The sequence below is a fragment of the Schistocerca americana genome, chromosome 6, assembly GCF_021461395.2.
Source record: "Schistocerca americana isolate TAMUIC-IGC-003095 chromosome 6, iqSchAmer2.1, whole genome shotgun sequence".
Classification (NCBI taxonomy): domain Eukaryota; kingdom Metazoa; phylum Arthropoda; class Insecta; order Orthoptera; family Acrididae; genus Schistocerca; species Schistocerca americana.
This window is the reverse complement of record NC_060124.1, coordinates 8,367,934-8,391,979: the sequence shown is the minus strand read 5'-3', so window position 1 is coordinate 8,391,979 and position 24,046 is coordinate 8,367,934. Positions and strand designations below refer to the sequence as shown.

General features: G+C 39.5%; 1 protein-coding gene across 8 annotated transcripts in view; it reads right to left on the bottom strand.

Annotated features, from left to right (window-relative positions):
• Positions 1-24,046, bottom strand: part of LOC124619641 (ATPase family protein 2 homolog) — a 77,264-nt gene that overhangs the window by 15,054 nt on the left and 38,164 nt on the right. For all 8 annotated transcript variants that reach the window (XM_047146164.1, XM_047146166.1, XM_047146167.1 and 5 more), the window contains exons 7-8: positions 9,367-9,576; positions 2,830-3,090 (exon numbers count right to left, since the gene is read on the bottom strand). In XM_047146164.1, the coding sequence (XP_047002120.1) occupies positions 2,830-3,090; positions 9,367-9,576 (471 nt within the window). The remainder of the gene's footprint in view (positions 1-2,829; positions 3,091-9,366; positions 9,577-24,046) is intronic.

The window sequence follows — 24,046 nt, the reverse complement described above, 5'->3', positions numbered from 1 at the left end:
ATTTAAAGATATCTAAGAATGTTTGTACAGTTTTCTCTCTGTGTTAGTTACTGGCCATCATCCATTTTAAATGATAAAATATTGTGTCTAAAAACCAAAATTTCCTTTTTTGTATTCTTCGTAGTTTTATTTTTTCTACTATTTCTCTTATCACAGTTTTATTGCATCTTCTCTCACATTGTGTCAAACACACTTATGATTAGTTCTGTTTAAATCAACAAATTTTATCACGTCACATTTATCATTTGCCTGAAACTCGGACCTCAGTTTGTTTAGCTGCCTTGTTCTACTTCAGACTTTTTGTCTTTTGTACCTGCAACATCCTTTGCTGTTTGCAAAACTTCCTTTGTTAAATAACTGTAATACTATTTACAATAGATTACTACTTAGCACAGAGGAGGTGTTTAACTGCAAATAGACACTTTTAACAGACTTTTTTACTTATTACAGTGCGTCTCTGGACAGACAAACAAACAAACAAACAAACACACACACACACACACACACACACTCACACACATGGCCACTCTCATCTTCAGGTGTTGTAGCTCCACTGGGGAAAATGGTGATCTCAGCTGGCAGCTAGAGTGGGTAGTGGGGTACAGAAGAGGTGTGGGGTGGGAAGAGGGAGGGACAGAAGTGCAGGCATTTGGGAAGATACTCTAGCGCTGTCTGTGGGAGTACGCAGACATGGTGACGACAGGATGGTGGGTTATTAGGTACAGCATCGAGTGAGCATAGCATGGTGGGGCAGGGGAATGGAGAGCAGAGAAACACAGAGGATTTTGCAAGTGAGCTGGAGTGAGAGCAGGGAAGGGAATGAGGCTAACAAAGGTTGAGGCCAGGGGAGTTACAGGAAGCATCCAGATAACCTGGGCTGTGAAGCAGTCAACTAAGTAATACATATTAAGTTCTGTGGCATGCTTGGAAAATGGGGGATCCAGCTTTCTCTTGGCCATCCTTCTGCAACAGTAATTCATGCAGACAGACAGCCTGTTACTGATCATGCACACCTAGTATGCCATATAGAGACAGGTTGCTTTTACAGGTGACACTGACTTTGACAAAGTGAGAAATGCATGTGACAGGACTTGAGTAGGGGGTATTGTATTGTACATTACTGGGGGCCCAGAAATGACAGAGAGGATCTATCCCCACCGCAGCCACAGTGGTCCACAACCCCACGACGATTACCGCAGTCCACTTCACACCTCCGCCGCCCCATACCGAACCACTCTTTCAGGGTTATTGTGCAGTTCGGCCCCCAGTTGATCCCCCCCATCCACAGAGAATGTCTCACGCCAGACGAGTGCAACCCCTGTGTTTGCATGGTAGAGTAATAGTGGTGTACATGTACGTGGAGAACTAGTTTGCGCAGCAATTGCCAACATAATGTAGCTGAGGCGGAATTAGGGGAAACAGCCCGCATTCGCTGAGGCAGATGGAAAACCGCCTAAAAACCATCCACAGACTGGCCGGCTCACCAGACCTCGACACAAGTCCGCCAGGCAGATTCGTGCTGGGGACCAAGCGCTCCTTCCCACCCGGAAAGCCGTGCCGTCTAACGCACAGCTAACTGGGTGGACTAGAGTAGGGGGTAGTGGAAGAATGTACAGCACATGTCTTGCATCTAGGCCTTTTAAGGGGATAGGAGCCATGGGGCAAGGGGTAGGGAGCATGGGTGAGTGGCAATATATCCTAATTTATACTGTTATTCCATCTTGGATTTTACACTGTTTGTTAAGTTTATACTCCTTTTGTCTGTATCTATTAACCTTCACTTTCCAAGATGCTGAACTTCTTACTTAATTTAATCTTCTAAAGCAACCTACTTTTAAATACACTCTTTCTTCTGGAGAAGAGTGTGAAGGAAAAACATAACTGTTCTCAGCACATTCTACTAACATATATAGCTCAATCATTTCTGATATCATATCCAAAGTTTCTCAGTGAGGAACTTGTTCTGTACACAGTCTTTGTCCTACTCTGACATTAAAATCCTCTGATATCATTTCATAATGGGATTTGCTGTCATTTAACAGTTTCTGCGTTACTTTGCAGAGATCTTCTAGCTCCTCATCAGAATCTGAGCATGCTGATCCATGTACTTGAATGATCTCTATGGTTTATTTGTTATTCTGCATGAAATTCCTTCAGTATCATTACTAATGTTTTTAACTGTCTTGTTTACAATAAAGCTTGTCTATACAAAAGTTAAAAAACAAAGCATATTGGAATTTAATGTCTCATTGATATTGAAGCACTTTTCAACTGCAGAAGAAAGTGGGATGAATCCAGCTATTCTCTTATTGATAAAAAGGAAGTCATCACAGGTGGAGCCAAGCTTGGGTGGTACAAGAATTGGAAAAGAAGTCAACTGTGTCCTTTTCAAAAGAACCATCCCAGTATTCACAGAACCATTTAATCGTTCACTTTAATCTTGTAAAATATAAATCTAGATGGATGTGATTTCAACACCGAGCTTTCCGAATGTGAGTCCAATGCCATAATCTGTTTGACAGAATCATGTTTAATCTAAAGTGATGCATGTAAATCTCACAAAACCAGTCTTAAGATTATCAGACGTGAATTTAGGCACCTCCCAAATGTGTGCCCATTGTCATGAAATGACTAGGTCAGTCATGCATACTACACCACAGATCACGCACTGTGCACAGTACACGGACTTCTCAAGTACCTTCCTCCTCAGTAAGAGAGAAATGCCAACACAAAGAACAACTTTTTTATGGTTGCTGTCGATTCATATTGCTAAAATTTGATATATATAACTTCAAGTGCTAAAATTTTTGACTCAGTGATATTACTCACCTTGTCAATCCTGTCAGGGCGATTTGTAGCACCAACAACTGTCACATTGCCCAGAGGAGTTACACCATCCATCTCAGTTAACAGTTGTGCGAGAACACGTTCCTGTACATTGTTGCTGCCGCCACCATCTCCTCTCACACCACCCAAGGCATCCAACTCATCAAAAAACACAATCGCAGGCGCTACTAGTCGTGCTCTGCGGAAGACTTCACGAACTGCTCGTTCAGATTCTCCTACCCACTTGCTAAACAGCTCTGGTCCCTAAGGTAAGTTATAAATACAAAAGTATAATTAATCCTTTAGCAAGCCTCACACCATGTTCAATAATTGTATGCAGATATGAAGTTAAATTAATTCCTCATCACAAATCATTACAAAACCCTTTAATACAATAAACAGATTCAGAAGAATGGTGACAAAATTTCAAAAGTGAAACAAAATTATACACAAGCTGTACCTCTGGTGGACTATTTAGCAACATCATTGTACACTACAGAAATTAGAAGGCAACATTCTTAGATGGTATTGACAAAAAGTTAGTTAATTATAGGGGGAAAGCTAGTACATTACAGCATTCTGAACTCTGTAAATATGTGCTGGCAGCAAATGTATTAAAAACTGGAGGAAAGGCCAAGGTAATGTAAAAACACAAGGAAGGTACAGACATTAACTGTAATAAATACAGAGGTTTAAGTCTGCTTGATGCTTCTTAATATTTATACATCCAGAACTTTTAATGATGGACTAAAAAGAATATAATCATTAAGTAACAGATGGGTGTAAGACAAGGATTTTCCACCATGGAATCTCCATTTGATATCAACTTGTTGAATAGCAAAGGGAAGTTAATCAAGAAATACATTAGGTTTCCTGGACCAAGAAAGAGTTTCACTTTGTTAGTAGAGAAATGTAAGGGATCTAATGAAATGCAAAGGAGATCACTTAGGAATTTTACTGGCCGCCAAACATATTTATGAAAACATGACAACTGTGATAGATACTGATGGGAAATTTGAAGAAGCAATATGCAAACCCTCAAGGGCGGCATTCAGCAGCACCAGTCTACAATATGTGCATACTGGATTGTTGTAGTGTAGTGATTCATTTGTCATGGTCATCAGAGACCAGATGTCACCCACAAGATCTGTCTGTGAGGCCTGTTTTGACTCTGTAGAAAGTAAAAGTGCTGAGTTTAGAGGTAAACAGCATTTGCAACATTCATTCTATGATACAACCATGCCTCAACAATGAGTACATACTCCTATTGAACAACCTCAGCCACTTATAGAGGGTCGCACTGGCGGCCTGCAGGAATCTGGATGGAGGTATCGACGACTGCAACATGTGTTGAGAACAATGTATTGTATTGTGTGTTGCTGTTTTCATCAGTGGTCTTCGGGACATCCCACAACCGTAGACCAGGTTCCAGATGTCCAAGTAGTACAGACACATTTCAAGATTGATGTGTTGTGCAACCAACAGTGGCCAATGAATATAATCCAGGGAAATGTTGCACCTGCTGTGTCACCATGGACAATTCAGAGCTGTCTGCTTGCAGCAGGATTAAGATCATGGTTGCTACTGGCCAGGTTACCACTAACACCACAGTATTTGTAACCATGGCTACTCTGATATTGTCACAGATTTAACTAGAGAGTGGAATGGTGTTCAGTTGTCTTCAGTGATGGGAGTAGATTTTGTCTGTATGTGTGTATGGGGTAGACCCGGGGAGAGGCCAATTCCAGAGTGCATTCGCCCATGACACAGAGACACCATCTTACACTTCATGGTGTGAGAGGGGAGAAGGATACATCAGTTACAACTCGCAGTCACATTTGGTGTTTCTGCAGAGTAAAGTAACCAGTGCCCACTACATTGCACATATTGTTATCCTTGTGATACTGCCATCTCTTCAACAAGAATTTAATGTGCTTTTTCAGTAGGATAATGCATGTCCACGTACAGCTGCTGTGACACAACTTGCTCTTCGTAGTGAATAACAGCCTGAGCCAGCAAGATCACCAGATCTTTCACCAACTGAACTTACACTGAACACCAAAGAATCTGGTGTAGGCATGCGTGTTCAAATACAGATATATGCAAACAGGCAGAATACGGTGGTGCGGTTGGCGATGCCTATGTAAGACAGCAAGTGTCTGGCACAGTTGTTAGATTGGTTACTGTTGCTAAAATGACAGGTTATCAAGATTTAAGTGAGTCTGAGCATGGTGTTATAGTCAGAGCACAAGCGATGGGACACAAGGTCTCCAAGGTAGCGACGATGTGGGGATTTTCCCGTATCACCATTTCACGAGTGTACCATGAACATTAGGAATCCGATAAAGCATCAAATCTCTGACATTGCTGTGGCCAGAAAAAGATCCTGCAAGAACAGAACCAACAACAACTGAAGAGAATTCAACGTGACAGAAGTGCAACCCTTCCACAAATTGCTGCAGATTTCAATGCTTGGCCATCAACAAGTGTCAGCATATGAACCATTCAACGAAACATCATTGATATGGGCTTCTGGAGTTGAAGGGCCACTCGTGTACCTCAAGGGCTGCACGCCATATAGCTTTATGTCTCAACTGAGCCAGTCAACAGAGACTTCGAACTGCTGGTGACTGGAAACATGTTGCCTGGTCGGACAAGTCTCACTTCAAATTGTATCAAGCAGATGGACATGTACAGGTATGGAGACAACCTCATGAATCCAAGGACCTTGCATGGCAGCAGGGGACTGTTTGAGCTTGTGGAAACTCTGTAATGGTGTGGGGCATGTGTAGTTGGAGTGATATGAGACCCCCGATACATCTAGATACATTTCTAACACGTGACGCATATGTAAGCATCTTGTCTGATCATCTGCATCCATTCATGTCCATTGCGCATTCTGACGGACTTGGGCAATTCCAGCAGGACAATGCGACACCCCACATGTTCAGAATTGCAAGTGGCTCCAGGAACACTTTTCTGAGTCTAAACACTTCCGCTGGCCACCAAACCCCCAGACAAGAACGTTATTGAGCCTATTTGGGATGTCTTGCAACATGCTGTTCAGAAGAGATCTCCATCCCCTCGTACTCTTAGAGATTTATGGACCAGATCTGCAGCATTCATGGTGTCAATTCCCTCCAGCTCTACTTCAGGCATTAGTCGAGTCCATGCCACGTTGTGTTGGGGCACTTCTGTGTGCTCATGGGGGCCCTACACGATATTAGGCAGGTGTACCAGTTTCTTTGGTCTTCAGTGTACACGGCAAATAATGAAGGGGGTACTTACTCATTCTTCACAGCCTGCAAGAACCATTGCCAAATAACAACAAAAGGTGCAAGATGCTCAACACAACCTACTGCAACTGCCATTTGGCACCCTTGTGATTGTTTGCATGCAAGAACGCATGCCTGCACTGCCACACTGTGTACTGATGTGACTTTACTCCGACGTGTTTCATTTGGCCTGAAGTTTTTATCAAATATTATGAACTTCTTGTCATCATTTGTCAATAAAATAAGCTTGTCCTTGATGATTTTGCATCTTTTGCAAGGAGTGTAGTTTATCTTCTAAATTTTTTAATATTTATATAGCTGTTGCCATCTGAGATGGGATTCTATCATTAACACAGGGGCTGAGCTGCATGACTCAGCACTGATGAATTCTGTGTGTTACACTGATGACCTCATTCTGTGTTTTGAGAAGAGGACAAGGTGCATAGCATGACTTAACAAAGTATGTATCAAATATAACAGTTGGTTACTCAGTTGTTTAATCACCTATAGATCATTTAGAAAATATCAGATATGTCATCTCATTTGACAAAGGAAACAATTTTTAAAAAATTAACTAAGTCATACATACAGTAATATTATCTCTTGTAGCTCAAAATTAACATGTTGTGTTGTGAATTTTGCTATATTGAATAATCACTGCCTTTGTAGCATGAATTATTTAAGAGGTTTGCCTTAACTGACATTTTCAAAGATTTTAGTTTTCTCCTTAATTGCAAAAACAAAGAATATGGTGATCAACAAAGGAAGAAGACTGGAAAATATAAAGATACTTTAAGTTGTTATTAGGTATGTAAGAGCATTTCAGTATCTTGGAAGTACAATCATAAGGATCTGAGATACCTCCAGCAAGTGAAAATTTGCATTGCTATACTGAAGGAGACATTTAATAGAAAGAGAAGATTATTATGTGGCAAACTATATAAAAGTTTGAGAAAAAGTCTGGCTCTTGTTCCATGTAATGAATGCTGCTGTTTATTAGATAACTGCTGAAAGTTCTTACAAGAGGAAAACAATATATATTTTAAGCAAAATGCTGTCTAAACTGAAACTATCTTTAATAGTAAAATCTTAGCCAAGGTGAACCATTTTGGTTGAGATTTCTCTTATGACACCAAAAACAACACAAATTGAAAATAAACAAGTTTGACATGGTATGGGGAATAATTAATGGACAACTAAATTCAAAACATATACAAAATTTTATAAGTGGGTTGCTCTCCCAGCATCACTATAACACAGTATTTTGTGGGTTTTGAATAATAAACAAAAAAGATCAAGTGGAGAAATGAATTTTTACAACTTATCAAAAGAAACAAGATGCACAGGACCATGGCAAGACAAGGAAAATATGAGGACTAAATGGGCAATAGAGGGCCTGTACAGAAAGAAGAAAGAGAGAAAAACCTGCAGTAACAATGCTATTAACAAGGATAAATATCAAATTAGCATGCACCACCCTACGTTGCTGGTTAATATTATTGCTCGCTGACACAATTATCAACAAGGATACATGTATTACACACATACTGTAACTAGCAGGAAGCAATGGCAACCTGCTTCTGTTAAAATTTTAAAGAAAATCTGATTCATGCACAAAAGAGCTATGAAGCAGGCTGCTTTAAAGAATAGCTTTTCTGACTGTTCTTCCCTTTTTGTGACACGATGCCATGGGAGTGATATATGGCCTTTTATTGTCTATGAATACATAAATGATATGGTGCACAGTGCCAGAGGCTCCATAAGACTGTTTGGAAATGATGCTGTTGTGCATAGGGATGTTTTAGTTTAAAAAAGAAACTGTATCCAAACGCAGTAATACCTGCAGAGAATCGACACTTGGTTCCGGAAAGTTGCAGTTGACCTTGGATATAAACAAATTTGAGGTATTACACATACACAAGCAGAAAGAGCCATTATTGTTTCTGCTGATCAGTTGCCGGAAACAACAACCATGATAAAAATCTAGGAGAGATCTAAAGTGGAATAATTATGCATAATTAATAGCTCATTGGAAGAATGGTACACGCGTGCAATTCACCCATAAGAAAGGTAGCTTACAAATCCCTCATTTGACCAATTCTTGAGCATTACTCGGCAATTTGTGACCCTGAATAAGTGGAACAAATACAAGAATCACAAAGATCCAAAGAAAACAACCACATATCATTATTCATTCAGGAAGCATGAGAGCATCTCAGAGGCTCATCAAACTCCAGTATTAAATGCTGTAAGAAATGCACTGTGCATCATGGAGAAGTCTACTGGCAATGTACTGTGGATATATGTCCCTTGAAGAGTCAAGCAACATTTTCCTAACTTACTGACACCATGTACCACCATAGATTGGAAAATCTGAATTACATCCTCTGCCTGGGCTTCAAATATCTTTCAGTATCCACTGAAATTAAGAATACCCTACACAAAATCCTTTCCAAATAGGTATTCCACTGTTTGCCTTAAAAGTGAAATATCTGTCACATTGGTAACACCATATAAATGATCAAGATGCAGAACCTGTCTCATGCATCCTCCTATCACATCTTACCAGCCCTGTCAGTGACATATCTAATCCCAACAAAGCCAGGGTCCCTGAGAAAAATGCCATGTCATCAGCTCTGCTAAAACCATTACATAGTTTTTTAATGTGACAATGGTCACCATATATCCGCCACACCACAGCCTAGGGCAAGTTTGATACTCTAGTGACAGAGTACGTTGCTCAATAGAATATGGTTTACTTCAATGATAGTTTTATGAGATGTGCCTCTAGATCTTCCAGTCACCTGCCCTCCCTCCATGCAAAAGCAGCTTCTCTGAAGCGTACAGGTGGGAACTACCATACTGTGGCGTCATGCAAACCTGCATATATCTCTACCAGTCATTGTGCTGCACAACTATCTCCATTCCCAATCCCACCTCATTTCTTGCCTCTCATGTCACAAGCTCCTTAGGTATCTCTGCCTCCATCATAGTCAAATTTATTTGTCTATGTGCTTTGTCCACATTGTTTTCTTAACAGGAGGAGAGAGAGATTAAAGGATGGAAGCTTTGTGATGTTCTGAGATGTATGTGTCTACACTACACCAATCAATTAGCTACAAGGTGAGTGATGGCCTTTCTCCATTCTTTTTTGTGGTTTATATGCTGTAATTTTCATTACATTAATATTTAAAACACTTTATTCTCAATTCTAGCTTTCTATGCTAACAATTTGTTTTGTAATTTCAGAATATAAGCAACTAACCTTTATTGAGATGAAATTTAACTTGCTCTCTGTTGCAAGTGCTTTAGCAATCATAGTCTTTGAACACCCAGGTGGTCCAAACATCAGCACACCACGTGGTGGTGAGATACCAAGACGTGAAAAGGCTTGAGGATGACGCAGTGGCCACTCCACTGCTTGGCGAAGCTTGAGTTTCAAATCATGTTGGCCACCAATGTCACTCCACTGCACCTGTTCTAATGGAAGACATGCTGTAGTATTAAAGGCAACTTCACAGCAATGATAATCTCTCAAACTTTATACAAAACAGAAAATATATCCATGTCGTAATAATCAATAGCTCGAAGAAAATAGGATACTATTCCACAAATTTTCTTCAGTTCACAATGATAGTTACACTATGTTATTTTAGACTGACAACAAATGTTTATGTACAGACTGCTAAAATATGAACATCTACAGCAGTAGAACATACAGAAAAATGCATAAGAAGAGCTCATAACTTTTAAACCAGTCCCCTCATTGGGAAAAGCACACAGACAGGAATCAGCGCACAATAAAGTAAAACAATAGGTGCTATACATAAGGAAAAGTCACTGCACATACATATCTGGAAATATACAGTTTAGGAAACAAGTTGGAGAAATAAATTCCATAACAGTCTTTCATTTTACTTTTCTTTTTTACATTGTTCCCAAAGGATCAATTATCAAAAGAGTTTTAGCACCTAAGGCACCCTCTACAGCAACCCCAATTAACACAATCAATCGATACTTTATCAATAAATCTTAGCCACCTATTACTACAAAAGGGACTATATTGGTTTTGTATTCTCTTGCTACAAGCACCAACACAAAAACATTTTTAGGAGCTTATCTATTGCCCAATGCTTCAACAGAGTCAACAGAAGACAAATAATCTCTTTTCGGTCAAATAAACCAGAAGCATGATGGAAATAAAGAAGCACATTTACCCAGAAATATCCCTTTCAGGAATTTATACTCAGTATTTACTTTCCATTTTTTCTTAGATAATTAAATACCACTACAGTATTAACTCTTGCTGTACAATTACGAGTGGAATGGAAAACAACTGGTGATCCATTGTTATTTCTAAACCCATAAGTTTTTACCTATCTGGTGTCTGCACTGAAGTTTTCATTAGTCCAGCACATCACCATGTTTGCTCCATTTTTCTCTGTTTCCTATATTCTCTTTCCTGTGATCAGGGATTGCCTGAAAAGTTTTGAAACCTACATATATTCAGCACTTGTATTTTCTATTTACTTTGTCACATCAACACCATTTATTTGTATTGCAATAGTGTATAACTGAACATTTCCATGTCAGCACTAACATTAAATTCTTTTTATTGCAATCTGAAGCAGATGCAAAAACATTTGTTACATTTTGATAGCGTTCATAATAAAATGGAAAATTTTAAAAATCATTAATGTCTTATGTTTTCAATTCAGAGTGTGTGTGTGTGTGTGTGTGTGTGTGTGTGTGTGTGTGTTTGTGAGACTAACATACTATTCTGAAATTTCTGAAGTGTTTATTAATATACATCCATTTTTAGAATTTCATGACCCTCTAATAGCTTTAATGAATAACTGCTTTACTTGTTAAAAATGTGAGGGACAGTACGCATGTGAAATGTGTACTTCATACACTGAAAGTTAACAGTTTTTTATCAGTGTCTTGCAGTCATTACACCAGTGTTCTCTTCACTCATCCCTCCCTCTTGAACCATATACATCATCGGTTACATGTGAAAGAGGGCGGATGCAATGCGGTCTGGCTTCGCCATGGCTGCCAATGTGCAGAAGGCAAATACCAATGCTTTTGGGAGTGAAATGAAAGTCTAATTTTCTGGACCAATACAAACTCCAAGGCAATATTAAACCTGAAACTCAACTTGTTGAAAGGAATAAAATAAAGCTCAGCAATATTCTACATATAAGCAGAGACTCTGGATTTATTCAGGATAACTGCAAGTGTATGACTGGCAAATCATTATGTACTAATGCATTACAGCACATTGTCATGGCTGTCAAATTTCATTAACATGAAATATTAGGGAGTGCATGTTACTGACATTAGGAAAGTCCTCTAATGATACATATTACAAAGAACAAGCAGAAAGTCGTTTAGGCAAACAATCAAAGTGCTGTCAACATGCAAATGGGAAAGTGATGTGCCCATACCTTCAGTAAGAAGGACACTGCACTTTGATAACATGTCTCTAGGTAACAGCATAAGAGCCAGCTGATGAAATATTAACAAGCTACCTCGGCTACACATATTTCAAAACCGCTCCAACTGGTTTAGAAGCTTCCAGAAATTAGGAAAGCAGCAAGGAAAAGTAGAAGCTACACAACAAGACAGCCTGTGAACATGAAACTAATAGCCACTGGCACACTATAAATAAGGGATCACCACAAATCTGAGCAGCAGTATGGTACTCATCACAGCACAGGGGCAGTCGGGGTCAGAAGGTGCTCCTAGATACTTTGGAGTTCACAAGTAAAGCCTCGGTGTCACAAAGCTGAGCGCCTTGCAGCAGTAAGCAATCTGCAAGAATGACTGTATTCCATTTCACAGAACAACACATGGTTGCATCCCTGCTAGTTGGGGATATTACTTGAGCAACAATGAACTGTGGATTGGCTTCTTTGTAACATCATAAGAAGCAGTTACTTGAAATTTTCAGTGTAGATCCAAACCAACCGATGCAAGAAAACTGTGCTGCTTGATGAAGCCAAAGAAGGCAACTGTCATATGACAGGATGGCGAATGTGTAGTTTACACAGTATGAGTCCACAGTGAAATATCATCATGTAAAATGGCGCAGGTGACAGCAGGAGTGTAATGGATCAGACTGTTTACCTAGTGCATAAGGAAATTTATCTGCTGAACTCTGACTAATATGTATGTGTATAAAGTCATTAATGGTCTAACAAAACCAACGGAAGTAAAAGGCACACGGGTTGCATTTTCATGTACAAGGTCCATTCAAATGAAACCTGCTCAGTGCACCTACCTTTACCTTACGTGTAAGGCGGCGCCACGTAACTGCGGGTAAGGTGGCGCCATCTATTGGCAGAGAGACTGACACATGCACACCATTTGATGTTGCATAGTGCCAGTGTGGTTTCACACCCAAGAGAAGGTGGTCACACAAGTTATCGTCCACTACCGAACATGCAGGCCACAAGGGCCCACTGCTTGTCGAGTTCCTGGAACGGGGAATCACTGTTGATGCCCAGTGTTATAAAGCCACTTTACAGAACCTTAGACGAGCTAGCAAGTCAAAACGCCAAGGCATGTTGTCCAATGGCGTTACCCTCCTGCATGATATTGCCCACCTACACACGGCCAATGCAGTGAAGATGACCATGCAGCAGTTTCAGTGGGAAACACTGGAACATCCACCGTACAGTCCCGACCTTTCACAGTGTGACTTTCATGTGCTTGAACCTCTAAAACAAGCTATTTGCGGACATCGATTTGCAATGGATGATAAAGTGTGTGACTGGGTCCAGGTCTGGATCTGACAGCAGCCTACTAGCTTCTTCATGGATGGAATTGACCAGTCAGTGTCACAATGACATAAATGCGCCAACAGTTTTGGTGACTATTTTTGAGTATGTGTACTGTGTATAACTACATTTTTGAGTTAATAAAATCGTTACCATCACTTTACACTATTGACCGGGTTTCATTTGAATGCCCCTTATATATGAACAAAAAAGAGATAGAAACAATACTGCAATATTCATGGATGTGGGGCACTGTCACACAGTTATGTTTTGTCACAATTAAATGTTGATAAGCATTTGTTGTGACTTGCTACGTACACTACTGACAATCTGAATTCTGCCTAATGGAAGCGGTCCTTTTTGCAGCCATTTTCTCATTCACATATAACCAGTGCTGTTTTTCTGGGGGAACGCTGGCGGATGCGTACCCCTAAACTTTTTCATCGACAAAGTAATTTTTCTATGATGTTGAGAACTTGGAAGAGTGCCAAAGTTTTATTTCACGGATGTAAATTTTTTATTTAATTTTTTCGTATTGGTAACTGCAATGCGAACGATACCAGTACAGTTTTTGGTGGGAAAAGTGATGTCATTGACTGGAGGGTTGATTGGACTCACCTGTTTCATCTGAGGTGTATTATAGGTCAATTGAAGTGTTGTTGTTGTTGTGGTCTTCAGTCCTGAGACTGGTTTGATCCAGCTCTCCATGCTACTCTATCCTGTGCAAGCTTCTTCATCTCCCAGTAACTACTGCAACCTACATCCTTCTGAATCTGCTTAGTGTATTCGTCTCTTGGTCTCCCTCTACGATTTTTACCCTCCACGCTGCCCTCCAACACTAAATTGGTGATCCCTTGATGCCTCAGAACATGTCCTACCAACCGATCCCTTCTTCTAGTCAAGTTGTGCCACATATTTCTCTTCTCCCCAATCCTACTCGATACCTCCTCATTAGTTATTTGATCTACCCATCTAATCTTCAGAATTCTTCTGTAGCAACACATTTCGAAAGCTTCTATTCTATTCTTGTCCAAACTATTTATCGTCCATGTTTCACTTCCACACATGGCTACACTCCATACAAATACTTTCAGAAACGACTTCCTGACACTTAAACATATACTCGATGTTAACAAATTTCTCTTCTTCAGAAACGCTTTCCTTGCCATTGCCAGTCAACATTTTATATCCTCTCTACTTCGACCATCATCAGTTATTTTGATCCCCAAATAGCAAAACTCCTTCACTACTTTAAGTGTCTCATTTCCTAATCTAATCCCCTCAGCATCACCCGACTTAATTCGACTTCATTCCATTATCCTCGTTTTGCTTTTGTTGATGTTCATCTTATATCCTCCTTTCAAGACACTATCAATTCCGTTCAACTGCTCTTCCAAGTCCTTTGCTGTCTCTGACAGAATTACAATGTCATCGGTGAACCTCAAAGTTTTTATTTCTTCTCCATGGATTTTAATACCTACTCCAAATTTTTCTTTTGTTTCCTTCACTGCTCGGTCAATATACAGATTGAATAACATCGGGGAAAGGCTACAACCCTGTCTCACTCCCTTCCCAACCACTGCTTCCCTTTCATACCCCTCGACTCTTATAACTGCCATCTGGTTTCTGTACAAATTGTAAATAGCCATTTGCTCCCTGTATTTTACCCCTGCCACCTTCAGAATTTGAAAGAGAGTATTCCAGTCAACATTGTCAAAAGCTTTCTCTAAGTCTACAAACGCTAGAAACGTAGGTTTGCCTTTCCTTAATCTAGCTTCTAAGATAAGTCGTAGGGTCAGTATTGCCTCATGTGATGACGACATCAACATGCCGTTCTAAAAAAAATGGGATCGACAGGAAGTGCAAAATGGCTAAGCAGGGATGGCTAGAGGACAAATGTAAGGATGTAGAGGCTTATCTCACTAGGGGTAAGATAGATACTGCCTATAGGAAAATTAAAGAGACCTTTGGAGAAAAGAGAACCATGTGTATGAATATGAAGAGTTCAGTTCTAAGCAAAAAGAAGGGAAAGCAGAAAGGTGGAAGGAGCATATAGAGGGTCTATACAAGGGCAATGTACTTGAGGACAATATTATGGAAATGGAAGAGGATGTAGATGAAGATGAAATGGGAGATACGATATTGCGTGAAGAATTTGACAGAGCACTGAAAGACCTGAGTCGAAACAAGGTCCCGGGAGTAGACAACATTCCATTAGAACTACTGATGGCCTTGGGAGAACCAGTCCTGACAAAAGTCTACTATCTGGTGAGCAAGATGTATGAGACAGGCGAAATACCCTCAGACTTCAAGAAGAATATAATAATTCCAATCCCAAAGAAAGCAGGCGTTGACAGATGTGATAATTACCGAACTATCAGTTTAATAAGTCACAGCTGAAAAATACTAACACAAATTCTTTACAGACAAATGGAAAAACTGGTAGAAGCCGACCTCGGGGAAGATCAGTTTGGATTACGTAGAAATATTGGAACACGTGAGGCAATACTGACCTTACGACGTATCTTAGAAGAAAGATTAAGGAAAGGCAAACCTACATTTCTAGCATTTGTAGACTTAGAGAAAGCTTTTGACAATGTTGACTGGAATACTCTCTTTCAAATTCTGAAGGTGGCAGGGGTAAAATACAGGGAGCAAAAGGCTATTTACAATTTGTATAGAAACCAGATGGCAGTTATAAGAGTTGAGGGGTATGAAAGGGAAGCAGTGGTTGGGAAGGGAGTGAGACAGGGTTGTAGCCTTTCCCCGATGTTATTCAATCTGTATATTGACCGAGCAGTAAAGGAAACAAAAGAAAAATTTGGAGTAGGTATTAAAATCCATGGAGAAGAAATAAAAACTTTGAGGTTCGCTGATGACATTGTAAATCTATCAGAGACAGCAAAGGACTTGGAAGAGCAGTTGAACGGAATGGACAGTGTCTTGAAAGGAGGATATAAGATGAACATCAACAAAAGCAAAACGAGGATAATGGAATGTAGTCGAATTAAGTCGGGTGATGCTGAGGGAATTAGATTAGGAAATGAGACACTTAAAGTAGTAAAGGAGTTTTGCTATTTGGGGAGCAAAATAACTGATGATGTTCGAAGTAGAGAAGATAAAAAATGTAGACTGGCAACGGCAAGGAAAGCGTTTCTGAAGAAGAGGAATTTGTTAACGTCGAGTATAGATTTAAGTGCCAGGAAGTCGTTTCTGAAAGTATTTGTATGGAGTGTAGCCATGTATGGAAGTGAAACATGGACGATAAATAGTTTGGACAAGAAGAGAATAGAAGCTTTCGAAATGTGGTGCTACAGAAGAATGCTGAAGATTAGATGGGTAGATCACATAACTAATGATGAAGTATTGAATAGAATTGGGGAGAAGAGGAGTTTGTGGCATAGCTTGACAAAAAGAAGGGACCGGTTAGTAAGACATGTTCTGAGGCATCAAGGGATCACAAATTTAGCTTTGGAGGGCAGCATGGAGGGTAAAAATCGTAGAGGGAGACCAAGAGATGAATACACTAAGCAGATTCAGAAGGATGTAGGTTGCATTAAGTACTGGGAGATGACTGAAGACCACAACAACAACAACAACAACAACAACTTTGCATGTAGTCTACTTTTGTATGATAAAAGCTACTGTCTGCTAAAATTGTTCACAGTGATGTACAAAATGCTACCCAATAACAGATTTATGCATCTTTCAAAGGAATACTTCCGTGAACACTTTGCTTCCTCTTCTTTGTGGTTGATAACAGAATCCCACTTCCCTCAGTATTATGGTCCTCTTTCCATACACTACTGACTGACTTATTCAACTTTAGTACTTTCCGAGTTCATTTTACCACCTTCTACATTTGTCATCTTACTTCTTTGTCATCCTCGTAATTTATCAATTTAATGCCGTTAATAAGGAGCTGCCATACCTGTTTATGAAGACATTTTCTGTAACTACTTTCCATGCTTGTGCTGTGAGGCAAGAAACAAGCTCAATTTAAACTAGAATATGGCTTATTTCACCATATAACTAAATTAGTTTCTGCTAAGGCTATGACTGCTGTTTGCTTTGTTGAGTAATATTAAGTGTCCTGAGAAAGATTTGTGTGCATTGTCACAAAGTTAAAACTCCCTCTGCACAGCACACAGTATGGACATATCACTTCACTGGTCAATGTAATCATCAACTGATACCATTCCACGCACAACTGGTGAAATAGTGCAGAGACAGTACTTCCAGCATCTTTTACATCCATCCATCTATTCAAAATGAAAGGCATTTTGTAGCATGTTATAATAGAATTCAAGGCTGCTGCTGTTTCAATAACAAGAATTTTTGTTTATAGGGTAAAAGCACTCTCTTTCAATGTCTTATTAGCCTTCTGAATAGTATAATTAACAAAACTGTTGATACATCTGTCTCAGAATATGACAAATTTTTTATTATCTGTTGACAGAAAGAGGTGTGATTCCATGCACTGAAATACTAACTTGTCCTCTACATGTAAGTTATTAGTGTGTGGAATATACATTTAGTTGTAAGTCATAAATCAAAATTGGTATGTTATACAAATATTTTGTTTTATGTTCTTTCATTTCCTCAAAAAGATGACAGGCTCCATGAGACAACACTACATTATCAGTGGATGAGATGATGATGTGAGATGTGCACCACACCGCTTGTTTTGTGACAATTTATTCCCCAGTTAACAAATATCAAGTTAGTTTCTGCTGGCTTGTCAGATACAACAGAAAATGAGGAAATCTTTTTAATAGGTATTATAATCATAACAACAATTGTCTAATTAAGGGTGGAGTACCAGTTCTGATTTGACAAAGATGAGTGAGTAAGATCTTGATACAGAAATCATCATAATAATGATGGACTGTCCACGAGAGGCAATGTAATTATAAATCAATATAATTGTACTCTGATATTCATAATATTGTCATTATTCCATCCTGGATTTTTGAATGTTTTATTTCAATTAGTCTCTAATGTAATCTGAGGACTTTCTAAATGCAAATCTGGTTGATTTCCGTAATACATGTGGATACCTTCAAGGAGGTAGGAGAAATGGAGTGAAATTGCTGTTAAATCCCACACAGCGACCTAAGAGAATCTTGGTCCTCACAGATCAGAGATAGAAAAGATTAATATGATTTTTGGTAAACTGCAGGAGCATCCAAGGAAAGGTCCCAGAATTAGTATCACTTATTGAAGGTTATAATGCACATATAGTACTGGGAACAGAAAGCTGGTTGAAGCCAGATGTCAATGACAACGAAATCCTATGTTCAAACTGGAATGTTTATCGTAAGGATAGGTTAGTCGCCAATGGTGGTGGCATGTTTATTGCAGTAAAAAATTCGATAAAATCTAGCGAGATTCTCATGGATTCCAAATGTGAATTAATCTGGGTGAAATAGAGTATCAAAGAACGATCAAAAATGGTGATTGGATGTTTTTATAGACCACCTGGGTCAGGATCTGTAGTTGTAGAGCACTTCAGACAGAGCTTGCAGAATATCATCAGTAATTTTCCTGATTATGCCGTTGTAATAGGGGGTGACTTCGACTTACCAGATATAGATTGGGAGTGTTATGCCATCAACACTGGTGCCAGAGACAGGGAATCGTGTGGCATTGTTCTGGATGTCTTGTCTGAAAATTATCTTGAGCAGACAGTTAGAGAACCAACTCGTGAGGGTAATGTCTTAGACCTCCTGGTAACAAACAGACCTGAACTTATCGAATCAGTTAATGCAGAGGAAGGTATCAGTGATCATAAGGCTGTGGCAGCATCTATGATGACGGGTCTTACAAGGAATGTTAAGAAAGGTAGGAAGGTATATTTGCTCCGCAAGGGTGACAGGATACAAATTTCAGAATATCTCAGCAGTTAGCATCAAATATCCAGTGATGAGGACAAAGACATGGAGAACAAATGGAAAAAATTCAAAGGCATCGTTCAATATGCCCTAGACAAGTATGTTCTGAGTAAGGTTTTAAGAGATGGGAAAGATCCACCACGGTTTAATAGCCGTGTTAGAAAAGTGCTAATAAACAAAGAGCACTTCATCTCAGACTCATGAGAAGTAAAATCCTAGCTGACAAGCAAAAGCTGAACCAAGCGAAAATGAGTGTAAGGAGAGCAATGAGAGAAGCGTATAATGATTTTGAAAGTAAGACATTATCAACTGACCAGAGTAAAAACCCAAAGAGATTTTGGTCGTATGTAAAATCAGTAAGTGGGTCAAAATCATTTATTCATTCTCTCAGCAACCACACTGGCACCGAAACAGAAGATAACAGAGAGAAGGACAAAATACTGAATTCAGTCTACTGAAGTTGTTTCACTGCAGAAGATCGTAACACTGTCCCTCCTTTCAATCGTCACGGAAACTTCGAAATGGCAGATGTTGAGATAATTGATAACGGACTGAAAAGCAGCTACAATTACTTAGTAGTGGAAGGCCTTCAGGACCAGTTGAGATACCTATAAGATTTTATAAAGATTAGGCAAAAGAACTTGCTCCCTTTCTAGCAGTAATTTACTGTAGATCGCTTGAGCAACGAAAGGTACGTAACGACTGGAAAGAAGTGCAGGTCATTCCTGTATTTAAGAAAGGCCATAAGACAGATCATACAATTATAGACCTATATCGTTGACATCAATCTGTTGTAGAATTAAGGAACATGTTTCATGCTCAAGAATTGTGACATTTTTTTAAAAATGAACAGCTCCTCTATAAAAATCAACATGGATTCTGCAAACAGAGAGCCTGCGAAACTCAGTTCGCTCTGTTCTTCCGTGAGATCTACAGCGCAGTGGACAACAGTGCTCAGGCTGATGCCATGTTCCTTGACATTTGACACCATCCCGCATTGCTATTTAATGAAAAAACATACAAGCTTACAGAGTATCAGAGCTGATCTGCGATAGGATTCAACACTTCGCTCTTAACAGAACTAAATCCACAGAGGTAAAGGTAATATCCGGAGTACCACAGGGAAGTGTGATTGGACCGTTGCTGTTTTTTTATATATATATATATATATATATATATATATATATATATATAGAGGGAAACATTCCACGTGGGAAAAATATATATATATATATATATATATATATATATATATATATATAATAGAGGGAAACATTCCACGTGGGAAAAATATGTCTAAAAGAAAGATGATGAAACTTACCAAACAATAGACATATATATATATATATATATATATATATATATATATATATGAGAGATCTAGTAGAAAGCATCGGATGCTCTTTAAGGATATTTGCAGATGATCCAGTTGTTTATACCAAAGTAGCAATGCCAGAAGATAGTAAGAATTTGCAGAACAACCTGCAGAGAATTGATGAATGGTGCAGACTAGCAGTCGACCTTGAACTTAAATAAATGTAACATACTGCGCATACATAGGAAAAGAAGTCCACTACTGTACAGCAACACTATTGATGACAAACAGCCGGAGACAGTGTCATAAAGAGATGCTAAAAAACTCCACTGGCAAGTGTTACAAGACAGACATTGTGCATCACGGAGAGATTTACTATTGAAATTTTGGGACAGCACTCTTCAGGAGGAGTCAGACAACATATTACTTCCCCCCCCCAGATACATCTCGTGTATTGACCATGAGGAGAAAGTTCGAGAAATTAGAGCCAATACATAGGTTTACCGACAATCATTCTTCCCACGCACTATTCACAAGTGGAACAGGGCTGGAAGGATCAGATAGTGGTACCGAAAGTACCCTCTGCCACACACTATTAGGTGGCTTGCGGAGTATGATGTAGATGTAGAATGAAGCTCCTGGTTCGCTGTTAAATCGTAGTCCTTGAAAGGCAAGAATCCAAGTTCTGATCACATGCACTTCTTTTTAATCTGTCAGCAAAGTACACAGTCCTTGAAAGGCAAGAATCAAGGTTCAAGTCCTAGTTGTGTGCACTTTTTAATCTGCCAGGAAAGCACATGATTATTAAAAACTACTGCATCTTTTGGTAGGTAAAAGCACCTACAATGTGGATGGTTTTCTGCAGATAATGGACTGTAAGAAGATGGAGTAGCTCAGAGAGCAGGATATTACTTCCCATCAACAAGAAATGGAAACACTTACTCCCAATTCTAACAAAGGCTTCAATAAGTATAGGAAGGAATGATATCAATACAAAACCATGATGTTTAATGCCAGCACTACCATTCATCTCCACAAAAGTTGGAAAAATTATATCTGACAAAGAAACATCATCAACTTTTCTTCACATTTTAAGGACAAAAGACACATTTGCGAGATATCAGCCCCAGCAATCGATCCTGTGTGAAAATTTGGACCATAATTCTGATAGTACTGAGTTACGACCATCTGGGAGTAAAGCTTTTAAACTTCTGCAGGCACTTGTTGTTTGTCAGTTGCTCCACCCCATTGCAGCTGCCTCATGCCCAAGTGCAAAGTACTGTAGGGCTGAGTGACTACCACAACCTTCCTATTCATGTAATGCCTATCGAGAGAGAAGAGGAAGGGGGAGGTGGACTCTTCTGCCCAATGTTTTTCTAAACCTTGTTCAAGAACATGTTATTCCATGCAAAAAAAAATTAGAAAGTAATATGAGTATGTAACATGTCAACCTCATGCACATACACAGTCAATATTATTTTATCAGTATTCTCACGGTGATATTCTACAGCTACATATATGCCTCAAAATCAAAATTAATAAATCTAAGCATATTATGATATATCTAAAAACAAAGATGTAGTGACTTACCAAATGAAAGTGCTAGCAGGTCGACAGACACACAAACAAACACAAACATACACACAAAATTCAAGCTTTCGCAACAAACTGTTGCCTCATCAGGAAAGAGGGAAGGAGAGGGAAAGACGAAAGGATGTGGGTTTTAAGGGAGAGGGTAAGGAGTCATTCCAATCCTGGGAGCGGAAAGACTTACCTTAGGGGGAAAAAAGGACGGGTATACACTCGCACACACACACATATCCATCCACACATATACAGACACAAGCAGACATATTTAAAGGCAAAGAGTTTGGGCCTGACGAGGGCTGTTTGATTGAATCTGGGAGTTGGGCTGAAGGTGAGGCCTTTGGATAGGACAGAGGTTTCGGATTGGGAGAGAGGTTTGGAGGAAAGGTTAACTACTGAATTAGGGTGTTGTGGTGCCAGATTGTGTTGATTGGAATTTTGAGGTTTTGGAGGGAGTGGAGCTGGAAGTGGGAGACTGAGTAGATGTGAGAGACTGGGTTTGTGTGCAATGAGAGGTGGTTGAGGTTTGCTGGAAAAATTTTGAAGGGTGAGTGAGTTGCCCTTCCGGAGGTGGGAAACCAGGAGATTGGATAGTTTTTTGAGATGAAGGGTGGCATGTTGTTCTAATTTGCGGTTGGCCTGTAGGAGGATGCTCTGAATGGCCGGTGTGGATGTGGGAGAGGAAAGATTGAGGACTTTTATTAAGGATAGGAGTTGACGGGTGTGTTCATTGGCTGAGTTGATGTGTAGGTGAAGGATTAGGTGGGTGAGGGCAATGGATTGTTCAGTTTGGAACTGGTATAGGGACTGATGGAAAGAAGGGTTGCAGCCAGAGATGGGAACTTTAAGTGTGAGGCCTTTGGGGGTTATGCCAAATGTCAGACAAGCCTGAGAAAATAAAATATGCGAGCGTAATCTGGCTAGGGTGAAGGCATGTTTGCGGAGGGAATGTAAATAAAACTTAATGGGGTTGTTGTGGGGGTGTTGTGAGGGTGACATGGTATTAGAAGGTGGAAAGTGTAAGATGAGGTTGAAATGAAAATGAAAGATAAAACTATATGGGGAGAGATAAGGGTGAACTAGAAAGTAACTGGAGATCCGGTATGAAAAAAGGCGAAAAAGTGATGGTTAAGTTGATCCTGTGGTGAACTTGGGTTGGTAGACAGTGATGTGCATGAAGGTTAGGTGGTTGTGTTGCCGCTAACACACATAAAAGGACGGAGAAATTCGAGAAAATTTCGAAAAAACGTGTAAATGTATTAAAAGGAGTGGTGTTGTTGTGAAAGATTACGAAAATGGGGTTAACAATAGTCTGACGAAGAAATAATGACGTTAAAACCTGTGGGGAGCGGCTAAAAATGATCAGTGATGTGCGAAAAACGGAAGTGGAAATAAAGTGAAAGTAATTAGAACTAGCTGAAATGGTTGTTTAATCCGTGAAAGCAGCTGTTATTGAACTAGAAACGGTTAGCAGCGGTAGTGTTGAAAGCGGAAAATAAAAATTTTTTTGGTTATGGTTTGGAAGTGGGTTACGTATTATTGGGTATATATTGGCAGGATAAAATTGTATTATGGTAAAAAGGGGAAGGTGAATACAAAGTGAGACTACTGGTAAAAACAGAAAGAGAAAATAAGACGACAGGAAAGATTTCGAAATGCAACAGCGACAATAATAAACGTAATTGTTGGGTTCAAATTAATGATATGGTTATAATAGAGGGAAACATTCCACGTAGGAAAAATATATCTAAAAACAAAGATGTAGTGACTTACCAAATGAAAGTGCTGGCAGGTCGACAGACACACAAACAAACACAAACATACAGACAAAATTCAAGCTTTCACAACAAACTGTTGCCTCATCAGGAAAGAGGGAAGGAGAGGGAAAGACGAAAGGATGTGGGTTTTAAGGGAGAGGGTAAGGAGTCATTCCAATCCCGGGAGCGGAAAGACTTACCTTAGGGGGAAAAAAGGACGGGTATACACTCGCACACACACACATATCCATCCACACATATACAGACACAAGCAGACATATTTAAAGACAAAGAGTTTGGGCCAAATATGTCTGCTTGTGTCTGTATATGTGTGGATGGATATGTGTGTGTGTGCGAGTGTATACCCGTCCTTTTTTCCCCCTAAGGTAAGTCTTTCCACTCCTGGGATTGGAATGACTCCTTACCCTCTCCCTTAAAACCCACATCCTTTCGTCTTTCCCTCTCCTTCCCTCTTTCCTGATGAGGCAACAGTTTGTTGCGAAAGCTTGAATTTTGTGTGTATGTTTGTGTGTCTGTCGACCTGCCAGCACTTTCATTTGGTAAGTCACTACATCTTTGTTTTTAGATATATTTTTCCTACGTGGAA